Raw genomic sequence first — 24,502 nt, forward strand, 5'->3', positions numbered from 1 at the left:
CAAGCTTTCTGCTATCCCAACTTTATCTTCTCACTTAAGCAGCTAGCAGACTGAATATCACCACTAACCAGTTAAGCAACTGCTCTGTCTAAACTCCGCCCACAGACTGCTGTTTGGCTAGCTGGTTTGCAGATGGATTAGATTTAGCTCACACAAAGTGAGTTACTATACCCAAATGTTTTTTTTTCCAGTTCCCAGAGGGCTTGCAAGATCACAAGGAGCAGCAGTGGGATTTGAACCTGGCTTCCCTAGTTCTCAGCCCACTGCCCAAACCTTTAGCCTATAACTGTCTTGTATAAGGTGAAATCTTCCAGATGGTCTCTCTGGGGTGCATCCTTAGGAGTGTGGCCAGGATAACTGGGCAGATTGGATAGATTAATTGATTCATTTTTCTCTGGTCATCTGCTATTCTATTGTGTATAATGGGGAGTCATACTGATTTCTAAGAATTGTACAAATTAAGCACACTTTTCAATTTGTAACCATATACTCTTCAATTGCATTTAATAAAACTTTAGCAAAGCAGGTCTGCCACAAAACACCTAGCTACCTGCCTGGGGTTACCCTTTGCCCACTTAGAGGGTGTATCCCCAGCATAGCTCAGGTCTGCCTGCACTTGCCACTTGTGCTCCACACTAGCACCCTCCTCCCACCGACTGGGTCACAATCGCTTCTAGGCGAGTCTTCCACTCTCAACTTATCCCCAGTGATTTCTAGGTTACTGGGACCAAACTCCCTGTGGTTCCACAGTTCCCAGAAAGCACTCGCAGACCCGACACACAAACCACTAGGATTTATTTTCAGACCAGACAGGCAGAGGCAATGAACAATTGTTTATTGTCTTAAAAATATATTGAACAATGAACAAAAAATGTGCAATCACCGAAGAATAACAGGTAACTGAAATATGGATAAATTATAACACTAAACATCTGTTTTCTTTCTAAAAGTACCTGGGGACATATAACTGTTCACCGAGCCTCAGCAAAGAGATCCGTCTCTCTTTTCTCCATGGCTAAGACTGGGGTGGGTGGGGGGGGGGTGAACTGTAAAATCCAAATGAAAAGAGCTGGGCCAATTGGAGCCCAGTCAACAAGATTTAAAAGTATACTGCTCACAGTACAGTAGATCACTTCTTCACTGAGTGAAACTAAAAGAGGGAGCATTCACTTTTCTATAACAGCTTTAACATAAAACATGCACCATGTGCTGGCCACTAGAAGAAATACAATTCAGGAATTAATTAAGGCAGGAAAATATCCAATACATTTTACAGGCTTAAAACACACTTTCTTTACAACATCAAATTAAAAAAAGAAAAAATGTAGATCATTGTTTGAAACATTGCAGATGTTTACATGATGAGATAATCACTGTATCATAAAGACTTTGAATCACTGTTTCCAAATGAATCTTAAACAAACTGAAAGAGGTCTTCAGGAGGAACATGACAAACCTTTCTATCTAACTGATTTGCCAGTGATACTGTAAAATGAGGCTTTGTGATTTCTTGATAGCTTTTCTCGAGAGAATTTGAATTCCATGTCCAAGAATGAGCTGAAGAATCACTTGGAACACACACTCATTATAATAGAAGCGCTCTCGCGGCAGCTACAGGACTGGCAGCGTAACGGGGGATTGGTGACTCATCTGGGACCTTCAGAGCAGAGAGAGACCTTCACTCAGACAGATGAGACTCATGCAACTCAGGTAAAAGAGACATACCAAAGCTCCTTGTAACTTTGGGAGCACATTAATGTCGTGCTACCATTAAGAAAGACACTATAACCTACTATCTGTTCCCTGGGTTCTGAAAGATTCTGTTTCCCTTTCCCTCCCCCTCCAATTGTAATGAAATGAAAAGTAAGTGCTTTATAAAGCAAACTTTATTGCAAGAAGTACTTTGCTCTCTTCTTTGTAATGTGCCATTTCTGAATGTATTGTAAACTTCCAGTATGGAAGATATGAGACATCTCTTTAGGCTGTCCAAAATCCCGTCTGAAAAAACTTCACTCTCCAAACTGCTACCATTTGCCTTCTCTGCCATACCCACCGTACAGATCATGTCTCGCTGCTGCTTCAACAACATCATTGGCTTCCCATGGAACAGCGAACTGTTTATAAAACGCTGCTTCTTACTTTGTGTAGGCTACCCTGATTACTTATCATCCCTTACTATACCTTATGCTCCTTCACCCTCCCTCTGTTCTCTAAATAATCATTGCCTTGTCTTCCCAAATCCCAAATGGGCAATTCTAGAATCTACCAGACACCGAGCTTTCTTTTTCGCTGCACACGCCAGACCTGAAGGTTTATTATCCTGATCCACAGGGATTTCTGCCTTACTTTATTTTTCTTTCTTTCTGATACTCAGGCTATTTCTGCTTTATATATTTTGCTTTGTTTCTTCGTATGATTGAGTCTACTCTTTCCTATCTGATATTGTAGTTCCTTTCAATCTTTGTTTTTGTTTTAATTTTTAGATTGTACACCGCCTTGGTCTGCCAGTCACAAAGGTGGTATAGAAAGTAAATAAAAATGAAATGATGAAATGTAAGGGGAAAGGGCCTATATTCTGTTTTGTTTTCTTTGAAGGAGGAAGTACATTCATTGTAGAATGTATCGTCACAAACTCTGCAGAATACATCTGTTTTAAGCTGTTCTGAGTGCTTTTTGGAAGACAGGGGCATATAGATGTCAAAAGAAAAGAAATTTTAAAATAAATGTTTAGAATGAATGCCCATATTTAATCTCATCTGGCTAATCCTATATATGCATGTGCAAAACACTTTGTAGGAGAAGTACCACTACAATCTGTATGTTAAAGCCGTAGAAAAAATTAATTCACTGCAAAATTCCAAGCAGGATGAGGAAAGACTGAAAAAAGAACTGCAAACGGCATTTGAGAGCTTGGTAAGTACAGCTTCAGAGGTGAAGGGAGGAGTGATGTCGGTTGTGATCTGTATATAGCAAGCGGTGTAAGTTCAATTGAGGGGCCCCCAGGCAAAATTTTGCTTGGGGTCCACCATGGGAGTGGGGAGGGAGAAGAAGACTTCCATTCCGTCTGTTCACCTCATCTTGCCTTGCCTATAAGCATGGCAGAGTATAGCAAAGGTTACTTACTTTTAAATAGAGCTGAACCGAAACTCTTCTCCCCCCCATCCCCCTCTCGCCACACACCCCCACCACCAGAAGAAGTCATGATGGTCTAGCAGCCTCTTTGGGGCAGGAGCAGTCTCCAATTGCTCCTACTCAGGCTAGCCACACTCAAAATGGCTGTCACAACCTCCCAAGGCAGCCATTTTGACTGCAGAGCTGGCATGGGCAGGAGCGACTTGGGCTTCTAACTTAAGGCCCAGGGAGGGCCTATGGGTAGTGGGAGGGTGGAGCTTGTGTTTGGGGAGGCTGGGTGGCTTAGAGGGACATGCCTTCTGGTGGGGGTGGGGGTCGAGGAGCGACAGTTTCAGCTGAAAGGTTTCATCCAAAACCAAAAACCCCAGTTTCGGTTGCCTTCTACTTTTAAATAAGTTACCGAACTACCTCCCTTCGGCTTTCTCCAGTGAAAGTATTTCAGCCCTACCTCGAACAGCTGAAGGAGCTCATAAGCTTCTTGCCTCCCACTCCCATTTCTTGACAACAGCTGCATGATTTCACTGCTGCTGTTGTGAGGGTTTGGCTTGCAAGTGGGAGGTGAGGAGTTTGTATGGTTTTCGGGTGGTGAGGGGGGAGACTTAGGGCTGAAGTACTTCTATTGAAAAAAGAGGGTAGTAGCATAACAATTTATTTAAAATTAAATTCAAATCATTTTTGATAGCTCTGCATCTATCACCGCAGTGTGGGCTTGCTGGCCTCTTGACTGGCTCCTCCCAGATTGTGGGGGCTGCTTGGTCAGATTTCTACTACTGCTGTATAGTAACATCTTTGGAAACTATCTGGTCAATATTCAGCTGACGATGGTCAGTATTTTTTTTTTTTTAGCACTGACTGTGGCCAGCCAAATTAAACCCAGATATTCAGTGTCAGCCATGTCCAAGCACTGGCATTGAATATCCAGGTCTGACTGGACAGTTGCTGGCCACTAGGATATTTGCAAATTCTGGCTAAATATCGCCAGGGACCTACATAAGGGGGTTATGTCTTTCCCCGCCACATGATCCCAACATGTTCGATTCCCTCCGCCTGACCCCCTCCAACTTGTGCAATTCCTCTAACAGAACACCCCATGCCTATCTTCACATCATAGTAACATAGTAAATGATGGCAGATAAAGACCTGTATGGTCCGTCCAGTCTGCCCAACAAGATAAACTCATTTTACATGGTATGTGATACTTCATATGTATACCCGAGTTTGATTTGTCCTTGCCTTTCTCAGGGCACAGACCATATCTCCTTGCCTTTCTCAGGGCACAGACCTCAGAGAAGAGGACATTTCTCTGGTACATCCCTGGTGGTCAGGCAAAAGTGAACCCTAATCGCTGCTGCCCCTGCCTGCTCTAGTGGAAAAATGGCCACGGCCTCTTGCAGGGGACAGCCTTCCATATAACGGCCCTCAAAAACAGACAGTGGAGGAGTGGTCTGAGAGCAGAGATGAGAAGGAGCTGGGAGTTTTGCAGGTGCAAGCCCTTGTATGGAAGGCTGACCCCTAGAGGTAGTACCATAATACTACCACTAGATGTCATGGCCACCATTTTTCCATGATTTTGGCTCACCATTCCTTGTCGATCACCCCTTAGACCACTAGGGATGTGAAAGTAGACCCCAGGGGACCTCCTAGGTTTGGGGAGGGGGTTTTTGGATGAGAGGATCACACATGTTGGAGTCTCCAGAGAAGCACACAGGCTGCTACCTGATGGTAATGTGGGTGTCTGTGGGTATTTTGTACTGGCACTCGCATAAGTAAGCAACCAAGGTCAGCCTTTTATGCAGTCCCATTTGGTCACTTTCTATGCGCCACTGGCAGTGAATATTGCTGGCACCTGCATAACTTCTGGCTCCTCCTGGACTGCCCAGTTTTGAGATGGCCAGATAGTGTTGCTGAATATCGGTTGGAGCCTTTCCTGCCTGTTTAATCCTTTTGAATGTCGGGCTCTACAGTTTTATAGAATATGATGATATTAGACCAGTGGTTCTCCACCTTTTTCAGTCTGGATACACTTGACGGATGATACTTGTATACATGACACACCTGCATTCATGACCCTTATGGACCTTTGGTCTGATACAGTATGGCAGTTCTTATGAATTAAATTTAAACATTCTCTGCATCCACAAAAACCCTATCTCTCCCCCCTCCCCCCAACAGGTGAAAATCTGAATTTGCACGCACTATAGCACTAATTTCTATGATTCAAGCGTGAACCCAGCCTAAGAATAGGAAGACCTACAAATATTACACGGGGTCCTAAAACACCAATAAACCTACCACTGGCAAAACAGTGGGACTGTGAAACTGCTACAGAGTTCTACACAGAAATTACATGCAAACAGAATATCACACCTCGATCGCTCACAATACAGAACAAGGGATGAAAAATTAGAAATAAAAATATAAAGACAAAAATTGAACTGAGAACCCCAAGAAGTCAAACTAGGTAGGTACCACAACATGAGAGAAATAAAAAACAGACATGCATTTCATCCTGTATTGAACAAGGTACAAAGACGTTTGTGATGCACATTTCCCTTTTTCTACTTTTGTCTAGGCATTTTTATTTTTCAAAGCACACTGGTCCCAGTTTTTCTTTTCTGCTTTCCTGTCTGTCTTCTGCTCTCTTTCCAGTGGGTGCTGTCCATATGCCCTTTTCTCCACTTTCCTCCTCTTCCACCATTCCCTCGCTACAACTGTCTGACATATTTTCTCTGTCTCTTTTTGTTTTTCTGTCTGCTTGCTCAGATTTCACCCTCATTCTTCAGTCCTCTACCGATATTTCACTTACCTATCAACATTCCATTTCCTCCTGTCACGTACTAGCTCTCCTGTCCCTCTCCTTCCCTGGCATTCTGTTCCCTTCTCTTTCACCCACTCCTCATTACTACACTTCTACCCTCCTGTACTCACCATCTTCTTCTCACTCATCTCCTTGACAACCTGTCTCCCACATGGTTCCATCATACCCAGTATCTCCCCTCCCTCTCCTTCAGCCCCCTGTCCAGCCCCTCTCCCTTCTCCTTAATTGTCCAGCAGCAGCACTAACCCGATGTCTGGGTCAATTTGGAGCTTTTCTCTGCCGTTGCCTGCCCCGCTGACACAACTTCCTGTTTACACCTGGGTGGAACCTACAAGAGAAAAAGCTCTGGGTCAGGCCAGGCATCGTGTTAGCACTGCTGCTGCCAGACAAGTAATGAAGTTTGAAGGTGGGAGAATGAGGAAGAAGTACTAGACTTGCGAGGGGGAGCTGTGAGAAAGAGACTCACGGGAGGGGGGGGGGGGGGAGTTGAGAAAGATGCTGCAACCTTTGGAAATAAATGGGAAAAGAAAACAGACAATGACCGCATGCCATTGGAGCCACTGCTCTGCCTGTGTACTGGCCCCACACAAGACACCTGTTTGTTCAGAACTAATTAATTAAACTAAGGTGCATGAAGAGGAGTTGGCTTATTTAATGTTCCTATTTGTTTTCCTCTCAGATTTTCTATCACTTTGAGTGAGTAGATGAGCATTTACATTCCCACACTTAAACTAACACCAGCTCCCCCTTATCTTTTACTAGTCTATGGAACCTCTTCCCACTACCCTCTATTTTTTTTCCAAGTATGTTTAAACTCAATCTTCCATATACCTTTGACCAGTCCAAATGTGTGGATTTAATGCTCCTCTACCACCAGATGAAGACATAGAATTAGTCTGATGGCACATTGTGCAAGAGAGGTCTCTATCTTTCTATACCTGGATGATATTCTTGTTGGTCTCTGTATCTTTCTATATTGTTTATTTACTATACCGTTACTTATTGCATTGGCAAAGCAGAACAGTTTACATTGTAAAATATACATTTGGAACACAACATACAAATAAGAAATCCAGTAATTGATAGGAAAGCACAGCAAAACAGAAACATCCATACTAAAGAAGTGAGTGGACAAAATACAATACCATTCATACTAAAAACTGAGATTATAATGCTGCTTATTGAAATAGCACATTATGTCTGTGTTTCCCTTTATCATGCGATGTGTTCAAAACGTACTCTGGGAAAAAGTACGTTTTTAAGGCTTTACGGAAGCGGGTATATGATTCTACTAATCTATTCTCCGAGGACAAGCAGGCTGCTTGTTCTCACGACTGGGTGACGTCCGCGGCAGCCCCCACCAACCGGAAAAAAGCTTCGCGGAACGGTCGGCACGCAGGGCACGCCCACCGCGCATGCGCGGCCGTCTTCCCGCCCGTGCGCGACCGCTCCCGCCAGTTCCTTTTTTTCCGCGTCTGGAGAGAGTCGTGCCTCGCCGCTCTCTCTGATTCAGCCGCCGGATTTCGATCGCGTTTACGCGGATCGTGCTTTTTCTTTGTTTATCGTTGTTAGTTACCGTCCGGTTTCTTTTTGAAAAAAAAAAAAAGAGAAACCCTGCGCGTGTGGAGCACGCGCTCCCTTTTTCCCTGGCTTCCAGCGGGGACGCCGCGTTGCGGCCTAGTGGCCGCACGGTCGTTTTCCTTTTCGTGGTGTGATTTCAGCCACCATTGACGACTTTGACTTCGCCGACGCGATTTTTCCGTCGATGTCCTCAAGGGTCCCGAGTGGATTTAAAAAGTGTGGTCGCTGCGGCCGGCCGATCTCGCAGACCGACACCCACGCTTGGTGCCTCCAGTGCCTCGGGCCGGAGCACAATATCAAGTCGTGTTCCCTGTGTCTCGGTCTCCGGAAACGGACTCAGGTTGCGAGGCAAGTTCTGCGGGACCGTCTTTTTGGAACTTGCGCCGGCCCCTCGACGTCGACCTCGACGGCATCGGTATCGACGCCCGGTCCTTCGGTACCGGTATCGATGCCCGAGACATCGGCACCGATGGCATCGACCCCAGGAGAACAGGTCCCGTCGGCCCGCCGGTCCGCTGGCGAGGGTAGAGGTGAGTGGCCGCGTGGGCAGTCGGCCCCGGACACTCCCTCAGCCCGTGGCCCTCGGGACCGAACCCTGTCTGACCCGGCTCCCCGGGACCGAGGGGGATCGTCCTCCTCCTCCTCCATACCTCCCGGCACCGGTGACGCGCATCGGAAGAAAGACAAGAAGCGTCGTCACCGGTCGCCCTCGGTGCATCCGGACATCGGAGAGGAGGCGGCGCCGAAGCGTCATCGTCGAGAGGAGAGGTCCCCGTCGGTCGTGGAGGTACCGACGCGTCAGGGTTCCGGCACCTCGGTGCCGTCTCCTGGCCCCCATCAGCTTCTGGCACCGACACCCCTACCGGCCCCACCGCCTTTCCCGGCAGCGGGCCTGGACGAGTGCCTCAGAGCCATCCTTCCGGGGATCCTGGAAGGGCTGATGCGCCAGGCTGTGCCGGCGCTGGGGGTGCTTGCGCCCTCGGCGCCGATGTCTGTGGCGCCGGTGAGCTCTAGCCCGGCGCCGGGGCCGTCGACACCGCCGCCGCTTGCGGCGCCGGTCTCGACCGCCACGCAGGTGGAGTCGACGTCGATGGAGGGAGCTCCGTCCCCGCCGGCGCGGGAGTCCACCGCTCGACGACACCGAGACCTCGGTGCCTCGACGTCGAGCCGGGCCCGGTTCAGGACTCAGCTACATGAGCTTATGTCCGATACCGAGGATGAGGACTCGTGGGGGGAAGAGGAGGACCCTAGATATTTCTCCTCAGAGGAGTTTACGGGCCTTCCCTCGGACCCCACGCCTTCACCGGAGAGGAAGCTCTCACCCCCCGAGAGCCTCTCCTTTGCCTCCTTTGTGCGGGATATGTCTATCAGCATTCCCTTCCCCGTGGTCTCTGTGGAAGAGCCGAGGGCCGAGATGCTCGAGGTCCTCGACTATCCATCGCCACCTAGAGAGTCCTCCACGGTGCCGCTGCACAATGTCCTCAAGGAGACACTGCTTCGGAACTGGGTGCGACCGTTAACTAACCCCACCATTCCCAAGAAAGCAGAGTCCCAATACAGGATCCACTCCGACCCAGAGTTAATGCGGCCCCAATTGCCCCATGACTCGGCGGTCGTGGATTCTGCTCTCAAGAGGGCACGGAGTTCGAGGGATACCGCCTCGGCGCCCCCGGGGCGGGAGTCTCGCACTCTGGACTCGTTTGGGAGGAAGGCCTACCAATCCTCCATGCTCGTGACCCGCATCCAGTCATACCTGCTCTATATGAGCATTCACATGCGGACCTATGTGCAACAACTGGCGGACCTGGTCGAGAAGCTCCCGCCGGAGCAGTCCAGGCCTTATCAGGAGGTGGTCAGGCAGCTGAAGGCGTGCAGAAAGTTCCTGTCCAGGGGTATCTATGACACCTGTGACGTGGCATCTCGTGCTGCGGCCCAAGGTATAGTGATGCGCAGGCTCTCATGGCTGCGTGCCTCTGACCTGGACAACCGCACCCAGCAGAGACTGGCCGACGTCCCTTGCCGGGGGGATAACATTTTTGGTGAGAAGGTCGAGCAGATGGTGGACCAACTGCATCAGCGGGAAACCGCTCTCGACAAGCTCTCCCACCGGGCGCCTTCAGCATCCACCTCAGCAGGTGGACGTTTTTCCCGGGCCCGGCAGGCTGCACCCTATTCTTTTGCAAAGCGTAGGTACAACCAGCCGGCCCGAAGGCCTCGTCAGGCACAGGGACAGCCCCATCGCGCTCGTTCCCGTCAACAGCGTGCGCCTAAGCAGCCCCCTGCGCCTCCACAGCAAAAGCCAGGGACGGGCTTTTGACTGGATCCACGGGAACATAGCCGCCCTCAAAGTGTCCGTACCGGACGATCTGCCGGTCGGGGGGAGGTTAAAATATTTTCACCAAAGGTGGCCTCTCATAACCTCCGACCAGTGGGTTCTCCAAATAGTGCGGTGCGGATACGCCCTGAATTTGACCTCCCTGCCTCCAAATTGTCCTCCGGGAGCCCAATCCTTCAGCTCCCATCACAAGCAGGTACTTGCAGAGGAACTCTCCGCCCTTCTCAGCGCCAATGCGGTCGAGCCCGTACCACCCGGGCAGGAAGGGCAGGGATTCTATTCCAGGTACTTCCTTGTGGAAAAGAAAACAGGGGGGATGCGTCCCATCCTAGACCTGAGAGGCCTGAACAAATTCCTGGTCAAAGAAAAGTTCAGGATGCTTTCCTTGGGCACCCTTCTGCCAATGATTCAGAAAAACGATTGGCTATGTTCCCTGGATTTAAAGAATGCATATACTCACATCCCGATACTGCCAGCTCACAGACAGTATCTCAGATTCCGCCTGGGCGCACGACACTTTCAGTACTGTGTGCTGCCCTTTGGGCTCGCCTCCGCCCCACGAGTGTTTACAAAGTGCCTCGTGGTGGTGGCGGCGTACCTACGCAGGCTGGGAGTGCACGTGTTCCCATATCTCGACGATTGGCTGGTCAAGGACACCTCGGAGGCAGGAGCCCTCCGGTCCATGCAGTGCACTATTCAACTCCTGGAGCTGCTGGGGTTTGTGATAAATTACCCAAAGTCCCATCTCCAGCCCACCCAGTCTCTGGAATTCATAGGAGCTCTGCTGAATACCCAGACGGCTCAGGCCTTCCTTCCCGAAGCGAGGGCCAACAACCTCCTGTCCCTCGCTTCGCAGACCAGAGCGTCTCAGCAGGTCACAGCTCGGCAGATGTTGAGACTTCTGGGTCATATGGCCTCCACAGTTCATGTGACTCCCATGGCTCGTCTTCACATGAGATCTGCTCAATGGACCCTAGCTTCCCAGTGGTTCCAAGCCACCGGGAATCTAGAAGATGTCATCCGCCTCTCCACCAGTTGCCGCACTTCACTGCTCTGGTGGACCATCCGGACCAATTTGACCCTGGGACGTCCATTCCAAATTCCGCAGCCCACGAAAGTGCTGACGACGGATGCATCTCGCCTGGGGTGGGGAGCTCATGTCGATGGGCTTCACACCCAGGGTCTGTGGTCCCTCCAGGAAAAGGATCTGCAGATCAACCTCCTGGAGCTCCGAGCGATCTGGAACGCACTGAAGGCTTTCAGAGATCGGCTGTCCTACCAAATTATCCAAATTCGGACAGACAATCAGGTTGCAATGTATTACGTCAACAAGCAGGGGGGCACCGGATCTCGCCCCCTGTGTCAGGAAGCCGTCGGGATGTGGCGTTGGGCGTGCCGGTTTGGCATGCTCCTCCAAGCCACGTACCTGGCAGGCGTAAACAACAGTCTGGCCGACAGACTGAGCAGAGTCATGCAACCGCACGAGTGGTCGCTCCATTCCAGAGTGGTACGCAAGATCTTCCGAGAGTGGGGCACCCCCTCGGTGGATCTTTTCGCCTCTCAGACCAACCACAAGCTGCCTCTGTTCTGTTCCAGACTTCAGACACACGGCAGGCTAGCGTCAGATGCCTTTCTCCTTCGTTGGGGGACCGGCCTCCTGTATGCTTATCCTCCCATACCTTTGGTGGGGAAGACCTTACTGAAGCTCAAGCAAGACCGCGGCACCATGATTCTGATAGCGCCCTTTTGGCCCCGTCAGATCTGGTTCCCTCTTCTTCTGGAGTTGTCCTCAGAAGAACCGTGGAGATTGGAGTGTTTTCCGACTCTCATTTCGCAGAACGACGGAGCGTTGCTGCACCCCAACCTTCAATCCCTGGCTCTCACGGCCTGGATGTTGAGGGCGTAGACTTCGCTGCGTTGGGTCTGTCTGAGGGTGTCTCCCGGGTCTTCCTTGCCTCTAGGAAGGATTCCACTAAAAAGAGTTACTTTTTCAAGTGGAGGAGGTTTGTCGTTTGGTGTGAGAGCAAGGCCCTAGAACCTCGTTCTTGCCCTGCACAGAACCTGCTTGAATACCTTCTGCACTTGTCAGAGTCTGGCCTCAAGACCAACTCAGTAAGGAATCACCTTAGTGCGATTAGTGCTTACCATTATCGTGTGGAAGGTAAAGCCATCTCTGGAGAGCCTTTAGTCGTTCGGTTCATGCGAGGCTTGCTTTTGTCAAAGCCCCCTATCAAGCCTCCCACAGTGTCATGGGATCTCAACGTCGTCCTCACCCAGCTGATGAACCCTCCTTTTGAGCCACTGAATTCCTGCCATCTGAAGTACTTGACCTGGAAGGTCATTTTCTTGGTGGCAGTTACTTCAGCTCGTAGGGTCAGTGAGCTTCAAGCCCTGGTAGCTCATGCTCCGTATACCAAATTTCATCACAACAGAGTAGTGCTCCGCACCCACCCAAAGTTCCTGCCGAAGGTGGTGTCGGAGTTCCATCTTAACCAGTCAATTGTCTTGCCAACATTCTTCCCCAGGCCGCATACCCGCCCTGCTGAACGTCAGTTGCACACATTGGACTGCAAGAGAGCATTGGCCTTCTACTTGGAGCGGACACAGCCCCACAGACAGTCCGCCCAATTGTTTGTTTCTTTCGAACCTAACAGGCTAGGGGTCGCTGTCGGGAAACGCACCATCTCCAATTGGCTAGCAGATTGCATTTCCTTCACTTACGCCCAGGCTGGGCTGGCTCTTGAGGGTCATGTCACGGCTCATAGTGTCAGAGCCATGGCAGCGTCAGTGGCCCACTTGAAGTCAGCCACTATTGAAGAGATTTGCAAGGCTGCGACGTGGTCATCTGTCCACACATTCACATCACATTACTGCCTCCAGCAGGATACCCGACGCGACAGTCGGTTCGGGCAGTCGGTGCTGCAGAATCTGTTTGGGGTGTAAATCCAACTCCACCCTCCAGGACCCGAATTTATTCTGGTCAGGCAGCACTCTCAGTTAGTTGTTCTTCGTAGGTCAATTTCTGTTGTATCCTCGCCGTTGCGAGGTTCCATTGACCTGGGTTCTTGTTTTGAGTGAGCCTGAGAGCTAGGGATACCCCAGTCGTGAGAACAAGCAGCCTGCTTGTCCTCGGAGAAAGTGAATGATACATACCTGTAGCAGGTGTTCTCCGAGGACAGCAGGCTGATTGTTCTCACCTACCCTCCCTCCTCCCCTTTGGAGTTGTGTGTTTCATCTTTTGCTAGTCATTCAACTGGCGGGAGCGGTCGCGCACGGGCGGGAAGACGGCCGCGCATGCGCGGTGGGCGTGCCCTGCGTGCCGACCGTCCCGCGAAGCTTTTTTCCGGTTGGTGGGGGCTGCCGCGGACGTCACCCAGTCGTGAGAACAATCAGCCTGCTGTCCTCGGAGAACACCTGCTACAGGTATGTATCATTCACTTTATCTGTAAGTGACCGGAGTGTGATAATCAATGTGATGTAACCTTGTTCCAGTCTAGAATGTACTTCACTTAGAAGGGAAGTCAGAACCGGGATAAACATAAAGGAATCCTGTTCAGAAGGAATGGATCCTAAGGAGCTTAGCCGAGATTGGGTGGCAGAGCCGGTGGCGGGAGGTGGAGATGGTGCTGGGCAGACTTATACGGTCTGTGCCAGAGCCGGTGGTGGGAGGCGGGGATAGTGCTGGGCAGACTTATACGGTCTGTGCCCTGAAAAGGACAGGTACAAATCAAGGTAAGGTATACACAAAAAGTAGCACATGTGAGTTTATCTTGTTGGGCAGACTGGATGGACCGTGCAGGTCTTTTTCTGCCGTCATCTACTATGTTACTATGTCTCTGTACTATGGCCTTTCCTAAAACCTGATTATCTGGATGATAGTCTTCAAGGTGCCAGGATATATGGCCACTTCATTTCACATTTTAGCTTCAGCAATACTTTGAATGCAACCTCTTTAGTAGCACTTGAAGCTCCAATATAATTCTTTACAGGCAGAATTTGTTATACTGCTATTCTAATTAAATATCAAAGTAGTTTTACAATATCTAAAAGTTACAGAAAGAATCATAAGTTTAGGGTTCAGTACTCAACAAAGACCAAAGGACAGGTTTAACAAATGGAAAGAAATGTATAGTGCAACAATTCAAGCCAGAGGACAAACATATAACTGTGACACATGAGGAGAACAGCATCTGCAAAGACTAGAAACCCTGAGCTTTATTTCTTAGGGTTCTAAGAGAGATCAAGGTTTGAGCAAAAAGCTATGGGGCTCATTTTCAAAGCACTTAGCCTTCCAAAGTTCCATAGGTTTCTATGGAACTTTGGAAGGCTAAGTGCTTTGAAAATATATGTCTTCACACCTATTTTGAATTTCTTATGCAAACTTTCTTGATATTTATCTCTAATGGCAGTGAATTCCGTAATGGATAAGCATGGGTTTTTTGTGTGTGTATTGTGTTTTTTCTTACAGAAATCACTATATGATACATCGCTCAGCACCTTTGAGTCTGCAGAAAAAATCTATCGGATGACCCAGGAGGCAAAAAAAGCAATGAGCCAAGATGTAAGTTACCAGCAACTGTGGTGGTACATGGGGTTATATATTATCCTGTTTGAGAGCATAGACACACATTTAATATTAAATTATTAATTTTAACTACATATAGCAAGAAATTTTACATAATTGGCTGCAGAGTTTCCATTAGAATAATTCAGTAAGCACTGTGTTGCACTCCGATGCACACTGTATGTAGGTGTATAATCACACTTCCTGGATGCTGAAAGCTGTAACGGACATGAATTTATTCTATTATCAGTTCATAGCCCTGCTATTCTGAAGTTCACAGATAAGTGTATAAGTTATTAGTTGCAGAAACTCAAATGCTGAAAATGGGTCATGAAAATATGGCAAACAACTCAGAAACAAATGACAAGTTTGTACCACTCCTGTGGCTATATGAAAGCAACTCGATGCCAGAATTATAGCGGGCATTTTTCAAAAGTGTGCAAAGAGGTAGAAATTTATATTTACCCAAGAACTTTGTACCAGTTAATAAACGGAAATATTTTTCCTTTGATAATTGCCCAGGAAAAGGTTCTACAAGTATTGTTTCTTTGGAAAATAACTGTAACCTGTATAGTTTTGAAAATTCAAAAGTATGCTGTAATAGCATGTAAGAGTAGCCTGGTTTGGGGGCCTGTGGTGAAGCTCTTTCAGATGCCCAGAACAGAAGAAAAGTTTTTATTTGATACAGAACAAGGAAATGCTTCCTAGACTGGGCTTTTTCCCCTTGCTCTGGCCATGGGGTTTTGACTTGCTTCCTTGGGCTTTCTTCCCAACTTCAGGCTCCCCAGCTACGCCCTATTAAATTGGGATGAGCTTTTCCTTAAGGAGAACTAGGGATTCCTTTTTTATCTCTTAACTAATATTAGTGTATACTAATGCATGTAGTAAGGGAAATAGTTTTGGATCTAGAGACTGTGATTGAATAAGCTGATTTAGATTTAGTGGCAGTCATGGATACATGGTTCACAGAGAACCATGACTGGGATATAGTTATACCGGGCATGGCCGGTCTTAGCAATTGCTGGGTCCTGTGCAGACCAGTTCAGTGGGCCCCTCTACATACCTACCCTCGTCCGCCACCATAAACCATAATTTATCAGAGTTTAAAAGAGTTTAGAGCTCTCAGAACCCCACCATTTCAGTGATTTTTTTTTTTTTTTGTATCCTGTCAGCTGCCGAGCCCAGAGCCTCCTCGCTGCTGCATCCCGCCCTTTCAGAAGCAGGAAGTGAAATCAAAAGGGGGCGGGTTGCAACAGCGAGGAGGTTCTGGGCTCTGTAACTGACGAGATATGAAAATCGCTGTCGCTGCCAGATGCTCTGTACTGAAATGTGGATACACATTAAGATACGGAGCAGGGAGTTGTTCCGAGATAGACGGACAGAACGTGCCAGAGATGCAGGGCCCCTAGGAGCGCGGGGCCATGTGCAACCACCCCTGTCACCCCTGCCTAAGACCAGCCCTGATACTGGGCTATAATCTATTGAGGAAAGACAGGGTAGGAAGAAAGGGAGGGGGAGGGGCTTTGTGTTAAAGATAATATTAAAGCCACACAATTGCAGGACCTGCAGGATAAGGAAGAAGCACTGTGGGTCAGTCTGGAAAGAGGGAATGCACGTACTCATAAATCAGATATTACACTTCCCTTTACCCAGTATCACTGGTTGCCTGTATTCTATCATGTTCAGTTTAAGATTCTCATTCATAAAGTTCTGCATACTGGCATCTCTCCCTATCTTTTATTGTTGGTTGTTCCCTATGTCCCCCCTCCCCAAGATTTCTTTGTTCTGGGTTTCTGCCAGGTACTTGTGACCTGGATTGGCCATTGTTAGAAATCAGATAGTTGGCTGGATGGACTATTGGTCTGACCCAGTATGGCTATTCTTACATTCTAATGACTGCCATTTTCATATTCCATCAAGTGGTGACTCAATTCTACTAGACAGTCTGCCTTTTAATGTACTGCTCCATTGTTGTGGAATGCCCTTCCATCCTCTCTCTGTCTCGAGCTTTCATTTGCAAAGACTGCACTGAAGACCCATCTATTCAGGTTGGCCTTTGGGGATGGGGCGGGAAGCGCTCTGGTAACAAGAAAGTCTTTAACCCCAGTGCCTGATTGATACTGTTTGAATACTTGCTTTTTGATGTGACCATTCTGTTTGTATATTTCCTGCTTACTTTCCATTTATGTAAGTTGGAGTCCTTTCTGATTTCCTTATTAATTTGTACACCACCTTGTTATGCATCAGGAAAGGCAATATAGGGGCTCATTTTCAAAGCACTTAGCCTCCCAAAGTTCCATAGGTTTCCAAAGAAACCTGTGGAACTTAGCCTCCCATAGTGCTTTGAAAATATGCCTCATAGTAAACCATTAAAATTAAGCTAAAAAAAGATTTTCATTTGCTGTGTTGTGCAGAATTTGGTCTATAAAGAATCTTCTTTTAGTGCAGAAATTCAACATTCTTATCCATTCACCAGTCATTTCCGGAATCAATTATTGTAATATATTTTGTAGTGGGCTCCCTGGAGTACTGCTTTGTTGGCTTTAGCTTATTCAGAGTACAGCTGTTAAAATTACTGAAAGGGATTGTAAATGTGATTGAGTTTCACCCTATCTAGTAGCACCACATTAGCTACCTGTACCATATCATATTAACTACAAGATTTTGGTTTTGTCCCATTGAGCATTCCATTTGACATGGCCAGTCTGTTTGGCTAACTGTCTGATTCCCTTCTGTCCCTCATGTGATCTCAGGACCTCACAAGCTTTTTAGCTTTCAGTTCTCCCCTTCCCCACCTTGAATTCATTTCAAAAGCATCCATCAGCATGTGTTTGCATTTTCAGATCCTTCACTTTGGAACATACTTCCTTTTTATTTACACATATACTCTTCAGGTAGAACAAATGACAGGCAAACATTCAGAATATGCACAAAACTCTCTAATAAATGAAAGATAAGGAAAAAGCCTCAGAACCTTATCCTGGCCGTCTTCCAAACAGTGCAACGGGAATTTGGTAACTTCATCAGCATAAAAAAACCTTCTCTCTTCAAAATCAAAGTGCTCTGTGGAATGCAAATTCTCAGAAAGAACTTTACAATAAAGAGACTTATCTGCAAGAAGACGAGTTCCAGTCCAACTGACAATGGCCAGCATTTCGCATTAAAGCTGCCTCGGAGTTCTTCCGGACTAAACCAAACTAAAAAGAAAACAAAAATCAGAAACTCCTCCTGAACTGTTCACAAAACCAAATTAACCACTGAATACCTTTCTCAATCGAGTGCAATATCATTTCATTCAAAACCACCTTCACAAAGATGGCCGAGGGATGCCAATGAGTGTCTTACTACTACTACTACTTAACATTTCTAAAGCGCTACTAGGGTTACGCAGCGCTGTACAATTTAACAAAGAAGGACATTCTTTGTAAGCTCAAAGGAGCTTACAATCTAAAGGACAAAATGTCAAGCTGGGCAGTCTAGATTTCCTGAGTAGAGGTAAAAGGCGACATTGAAGAGGTGGGCTTTGAGCGAGGATTTGAAGATGGGCAGGGAGGGGGCTTGGCGTATGGGCTCAGGGAGTTTATTCCGAGCATTGGGTGAGGCGAGGCAGAAAGGGCGGAGCCTGGAGTTGGCGGTGGTGGAGAAGGGTGCTGAGAGGAGGGATTTGTCCTGTGAGCGGAGGTTTCGGGTAGGAACGTAAGGGGAGATGAGGGTAGAGAGGTAATGCAGATCGAGTGCATTTGTAAGTTAGTAGGAGAAGCTTGAACTGTATGCTGTACCTGATCGGAAGCCAGTGAAGTGACTTGAGGAGAGGGGTGATATGAGCATATCGGTCCAGACGGAAGATAAGATGGCGCAGCAGAGTTCTGAACGGATTGAAGGGGGGATAGATGGCTAAGTGGGAGGAGTAGGTTGCAGTAGTCTTAACTAGCTTCATCCAATGTAATATCCTATCTAACTAAAAATGTTTCTTAACTGTTCCCGCTTAATGAACAGCGTCATCAATCAGTTACAGCCTCAGTAATATGATCTATCACACAACATTGTAATTGCCTGAAAACGTGATTTCTTTCCAAACAATGTTCCAGTAATGGAGCTTGCAATTTATTACATTTCAAGCAACTCTTTTATGTTCCATTAAATGAGTTTTGTATTAATAAGAGGTCTGTCATATTAAATAAAAGGACAAGGACATATTTATTTATTTATCACATTTGTATCCCACATTTTCCCACCTATTTGCAGGCTCATTGTGACTTATATAATACTGTAAAGGCGGTTGCCAGTTTGGTAGATATACAAATACAAAATAGTGTAGTAAACAATGAGGATCATGTGTTTTAAGCACAAAGGGGTAAAAGGTAGGGAGGGTTATAAGTGTCCAATACGGTCCTTGGATGTGTTGTGTTGCAGGATGTAGGCATTTATGTTGGATCCGTGGGGTATGCCTTTTTGAACAAGTTGGATTTTAGTGATTTTCTGAAGTTAAGATGGTTGTGTATTGTTTTCACAGCTTTTGGCAGTGCATTCCATAGTTGTGTACTTAAATAGAAGAAGCTGGATGCATAGGTCGATTTATATTTGAGACCATTACAATTTGGGTAGTGTAGATATAATCATATACACTACAAAAGAGGAAGTACAATATGTTGTAATTTTCGTTATATGTTATAATTTTGTTAAAACTTGATGAGATCACAGCAGTTCAAGAAGTTATTTTTTTTGTTAACTTTGATTGAAATCCTTATATACCATCATTCCTTAGGAGGAGGCTTTAGAGATTGTCACTGAAGTTTTGGATTATGATGCTGACACCAGAAGAATACCAACTGCATTTCTACGGGAACTATTATCTCTGGCAATGCATAAAATCTATTTAAGGTATCGAGATATTTTCAATAGATCTCTGGTGTAACCGTGGGGGCCACTATTATGGCTCCTTCTGTGGTGAATCTTTTTATGCAAAAATTTGAAGAAACGTGACTTTCATCTAATTCTTTTAGTCCTTATATCAAAATATGGCTATGATCTATTGATGATATCTTTGTAGTGTGGACTGGCTCTGAAAAGGCTTTATTGGAATCTCATAAATGGTTGGATTCACATCATATCACTGTTAGATTTACTATTTCCTATCATCCTACTTGCATATCTTTTTTTTTGGACGTGGAGGTCGTGAAGAATGGAGATAATTTTGAAAACAGTTTTTAGGAAACACGTTCTTGGAACATTCCAGCAATCATCCAGTAATACTACGACAGTAGTTTATCATTTTTCCAATTTGCACGTTACAACTGGATCTGCAGCAATATTGATGACTTCAAAGGCTTACAATTTACAAGAGTGCTTGAGTGTGAGAGGTTATCCTCATCAGGTATTACGGCATGCTTATAAACGCACGGTTTTTGAACAGAGACCTTTTATTTCTACCTTGAGATAAAACTGATGTGGATCATGCTCTTTATTTGTCCTACAGTATACACCAAGAACTGCAAAGATTCTGCATATACTCAAGAGATATTGGTGCATCCTTGAAACTGTTCTGGCCTTTCAGGACTTTTCTTTTTGAGAATGGCTTATAGCCGACAACCTATCTGAAAAGAATTATTGAGTCCATATGATGTTCATAAAGTACCTAAGTTTGTTGCACCTTTATGGTATCATTGGAGATGTCAGGAATGTAGTATTTGTAGTGTTACTATGGAATTTGATGGATTTGAAGATCCTATCTATATATATAAAAGGCAACCCCAACGTTCTGAAGCCTCCACGGAAGTTGAGGCGCCCGAGATATCCGGTGTGCCCTGGAGTGTGTGCACCGCCCTCGTGTCAAAACGTCATGACGTCGAGGGCAGAGCTATTGACACTCGAGGGCCGAAACGGCCCACACAGCGAACAAGGCAAGTAGCTTCGAGGGACGGAGGGAGGGGGCCCCTTGCTAGCGCCCGTTTCATTCCGCTCAGAAACGGGCATTTTTTCCTAGTTTCTTATAAGAGGTTTAAATTACAATATATAACAAACTGTACTTCCTCTTTTGTAGTGTATATGATTATATGTCCTTGTCCTTTAGTTTACATTGGACAGACCTCTCATTCATTTAAAACTATTTAATGGAACATAAGAGTTGTTTGAAATGTAATAAATAAACTCTGTTAGTGCAACATTTTTTAGAGAGAAATCACATTTTCAGTCAATTACAATGTTGTGTGATCATGTTACTGAGACTGTTACTGATCGATGATGCTGTTTATTACAGCAGGAACAATTTTAGATTTAGTGGAATGCTTTCTATTACATTTTCTGACTTTTCTTTTTTCCTGAAGCAGTTTTTTAGTGTCCTGTTAGATAGGATAGGACTTTGGATGAAGCTAGTTAAGACACTCATTGGCATCCCTCGGCCATCTTTGTGAAGGTGGTTTTGAATGAAATGCTATTGCACTCGATTGAGAGAGGTATTCAGTGGTTAATTTGGTTTTGTGGACAGTTCAGGAGGAATTTCTGATTTCATGTTTCGTTTAGTCCGGAAGTACTCCGAGGCAGCTTTAATGCGAAATGCTGGCCATCGTCGGTTGGACTGGAACCCGTCTTCTTGCAGATAAGTCTCCTTATTGTAAAGTTCCTTTTGAGAATTTGCATTGCACTGAGCGCTTTGGTTTTGAAGACAGAAGGTTTTTATGTCAATGAAGTTATCAAATCGCCGTTGCATTGTTTGGAAGACAGCCGGGGTAAGGTTCTGAGGCTTTTTCCTTATCTTTCATTTATTAAAGTCTTGTAGAGTCTCCTGCATATTTTGAATGTTTGCCTGTCATTTGTTCTACCTGAAGAGTATATTTTGATTTATTTGTGGGTTCTCTTCTATTCTATGATTAGGGTTATACTAGTATAGTAGTCCATTTTATTTACAACAGAAACGGTCTTTTTTAAATTTAAGGAGAACCTGGAAACATGTTTTGTTTTTTGGTCAGACCGTTACATAAGTAATGATGGGGAGACTCTGGGAGCCTGAAGAATAAACTCAAAATGGTCATTTCTAATTTTTTTAAAACATTTTTTTGTCTTTTTTAATTATGATTATTATTTAAGTTTATGGCTTATTTTTTAGTCTTTTTATTGTAGCCACCTAAATGGGCTATTTGCTTGAAAGGCAGTGAAAAATTTTGTAAATTAAAAGAAACAGAATAGTACCTGACAGCCCATTTACCCTCCCCCCCCCCCACCCCCATTCGGTATTGGTAGACATTTTAGTATCAAGAAAAATCCTCTGTTGATTGGGCTCAAAGAAAATATACTTTAAATGTAAAAACTTGACTTACTGATTTTGACCATCTAAATGCAGGTTAATTTTCACCTACAACTCTTTGCAACTGAAAATTCATCTAAGATGGCCAGCTAAGGTTTAGCTGGCCATCTTAGATGCTTCAGGTCCCGTTGAAGTGCAGCCCTTAGTTTTACATGTTTTTAGTATTTATATAGTTTAACATACAAATCGGAGTATATTGCTGTGATCTACATATGAAAACTCCCATATCCCCTCCCCTGTCCCTCCCCTCCCCAACTCCCTGCTCTTATGTCTTTTCTGTTTTCATCCTGCGATAGTCCCGATACTGCTGCCCCCGTGACTGGGTCGATGGTATATTTCAGTCCATTCGCTTTTAGCAGTGTTCAGAGTCGTGGTGTCATCAACTGGGGTGCATCAAGGTCAATCCCAGCCTGGTGTCTCCACTCCTTGTAATTATCCCAAATTTTTGAGAACTGGGCTAATTGTCCATTTTTTAACGCCGTCAACTTAGACATTTGGTAGAAGTAGTCCATTTTATGTATCACTTTCACTGCTGGGGGAGTCAATTGTTGCTTCCATGCTGATGCCACTGCAATCTTGCTCGCCGCCAAAAACATGGAGGCCAATCGATGTAGAGGTTTCGAAAGTCCTGTGTGTTTTTAGTCTTTTTAATTATCAGTGTGAAAAAATATCACTCAAAAGTAAACTGAGTAGATATGGCTTACAATCACAGTATCTTTACGCAGAAAATTGTAAAAGTTTCCTTTTTACAAAGTAGCTTTTACTTCTTGAGGCCTGCTTTAAGGCAACATCAAGAAAGTGTGTTACTGTTAAATTAGTCCTCCTAATGGTCCCTATTGGTGAAGAGAATCTTAAGTGGTACAACTGTAAGGATATTTATTAGTATTATGAACAGATCTACTATCTTGAGCTGTACATTATTACATACCTGTCTCAGAGCCTCAAATTTCCACATGTGTGCCATAGAGCTGTATTTGGTCACATATCTGTATCTGCCATTGTGCTGTCATTTGTCTTGGGGAGATTGCCATCATGGAACTGGTTCTCTACCTTCCTACTGCTGAAATATTTATGCTCCAGGTTTGCCGGATAAGGGAGTTTCTGTCAAAGCATACAAAGCTACTGCAGAAGATCAGTGTGAAGATGCAGGGCTGTCTGCAGCTGCGAGAAGAGATGAAATCTCAACTGGAAGAGGCCATCCAAACTAAGGAAGCGGTAATATAAATAGGGGGATTATATAGGAAACCACCTTGTACTGAATTTCTGAAGGGCAGAGGAGTACTAGCCTACATGAGAAAACATATGAATATGAATGTAGCTCTGTTGCTTCTATCCTGTTTTAAAGCTCCAGTTGTAATTAATGTTCTGAATACATTTATCATAAAAAATTAAAGCTTTCTTAACGTCTCCTAGACCAGTCCACATCTTGCATGTTCTTGAGTCCATTGACCAGCAGGTGGAGATAGAAAATACTGAATTGTGCTGTGGTCTTAAGGACCAGAAGGGTCTCAAAGCTTCAAGCCCTTTCCTATAGAAATCCTTTTCTCTGCTTTACTAAATGTGGAATTTCTATTTGCATGGTCCTTTCCTTTCTGCCAAAGGTTTTCATATGAATCAGTCAGTAGATTTGCCATCCTTTACCAGGGACAATGTGGTATTCAATTTGCTGCCTTCAGACTTCTAGATGTTAAGGTGTTGATTAGATAGATAGAGTTAACCAATGAATTCCAGACATCTGATAGGTTCTTGTCATTTGGGAAAGGAATTTGATACACCGCCTTTCTGTGGTTGCAATCAAAGCAGTTTACATATTATATACAGGTACTTATTTTGTACCTGGTGTAATGGAGGGTTGAGGAGTTGCAATGGAAATCAACCTCTATTTCCCTTGGTTCGCAGGCCAGTGCTCTAACCATTAGGCTACTCCACTCCTATTTGGTTAGGCAGGAAAGATGAAGTGGCCTCCAAAGCTACAGTTGGTAGGTGGCTGGCGTCTGTGGTCACCATGATCCATTCCGGCGTCGCCAGAGGCATCCCCCTCTGCTGAGTTTCCGGAAGCAACTACAAGCGAATGGCAAATCGTGTGCGTGGAGTCCAAGGAATCTGGAACATGTAATCAGCAGGGATAATTGCAGGGGTTGCATATGGCTCTTGGACCACGGTACCACCTCCAATGTTGCTGCCATCAAACCCAACACCTAAACGTAGTCCCATGCCTTGGGGGCAGGGGTTTGCATCATGTTGGTTATCTGACCCTGTAGGCGCAGGTTGCGGGGCTCCAGCAGGTACACCCTGCTCACCTGAGTGTTGAAAAGTATCCCAGTTATTCTAGAGACTGCTACAGAGTAAGGTGGTATTTCTTCATATTGACCACCCAGCTGAAGGATTGCAGCAAACAGACCACCTTCTCGGTTGTGTTTGGGCCTGTTTGTGCTGGGCCTCAGAACCAAAAACCCAATACCTCACCCATACAAATTCCCCAACTGATTTCTTAGGACCACTTGCCTGATAAGTACCAAAAACAGCTATAAACAAAAGAAGCTTCTCACGTTAATAAAGTGGAGTGGAGGAAGGGAAGGGAAATGGGACCTGATATACTGCCTTTCTGAGGTTTTTGCAACTACATTCAAAGCAGTTTACATATATTCAGGTACTTATTTTGTACCAGGGGCAATGGAGGGTTAAGTGACTTGCCCAGAGTCACAAGGAGCTGCAGTGGGAATCAAACTCAGTCCCCCAGGATCAAAGTCCACTGCACTAACCACTAGGTCA

The 24,502-nt window shown here is 45.7% G+C and overlaps 1 protein-coding gene across 1 annotated transcript in view; it reads left to right on the forward strand.

Annotated features, from left to right (window-relative positions):
• Window positions 1-1,517: 1,517 nt before the first annotated feature.
• Window positions 1,518-24,502, forward strand: part of LOC115459251 (sperm-associated antigen 5-like) — a gene marked incomplete at its 5' end in the record, with an annotated part of 101,832 nt that continues 78,847 nt past the window's right edge. Inside the window, 4 exons of the mRNA XM_030189108.1 lie at window positions 1,518-1,710; window positions 2,797-2,913; window positions 14,335-14,427; window positions 22,811-22,945. Coding sequence (XP_030044968.1) covers window positions 1,518-1,710; window positions 2,797-2,913; window positions 14,335-14,427; window positions 22,811-22,945 — 538 coding nt within the window. The remainder of the gene's footprint in view (window positions 1,711-2,796; window positions 2,914-14,334; window positions 14,428-22,810; window positions 22,946-24,502) is intronic.

This window comes from Microcaecilia unicolor, unplaced genomic scaffold (genome assembly GCF_901765095.1).
Source record: "Microcaecilia unicolor unplaced genomic scaffold, aMicUni1.1, whole genome shotgun sequence".
In the NCBI taxonomy this organism is placed as follows: Eukaryota; Metazoa; Chordata; class Amphibia; order Gymnophiona; family Siphonopidae; genus Microcaecilia; species Microcaecilia unicolor.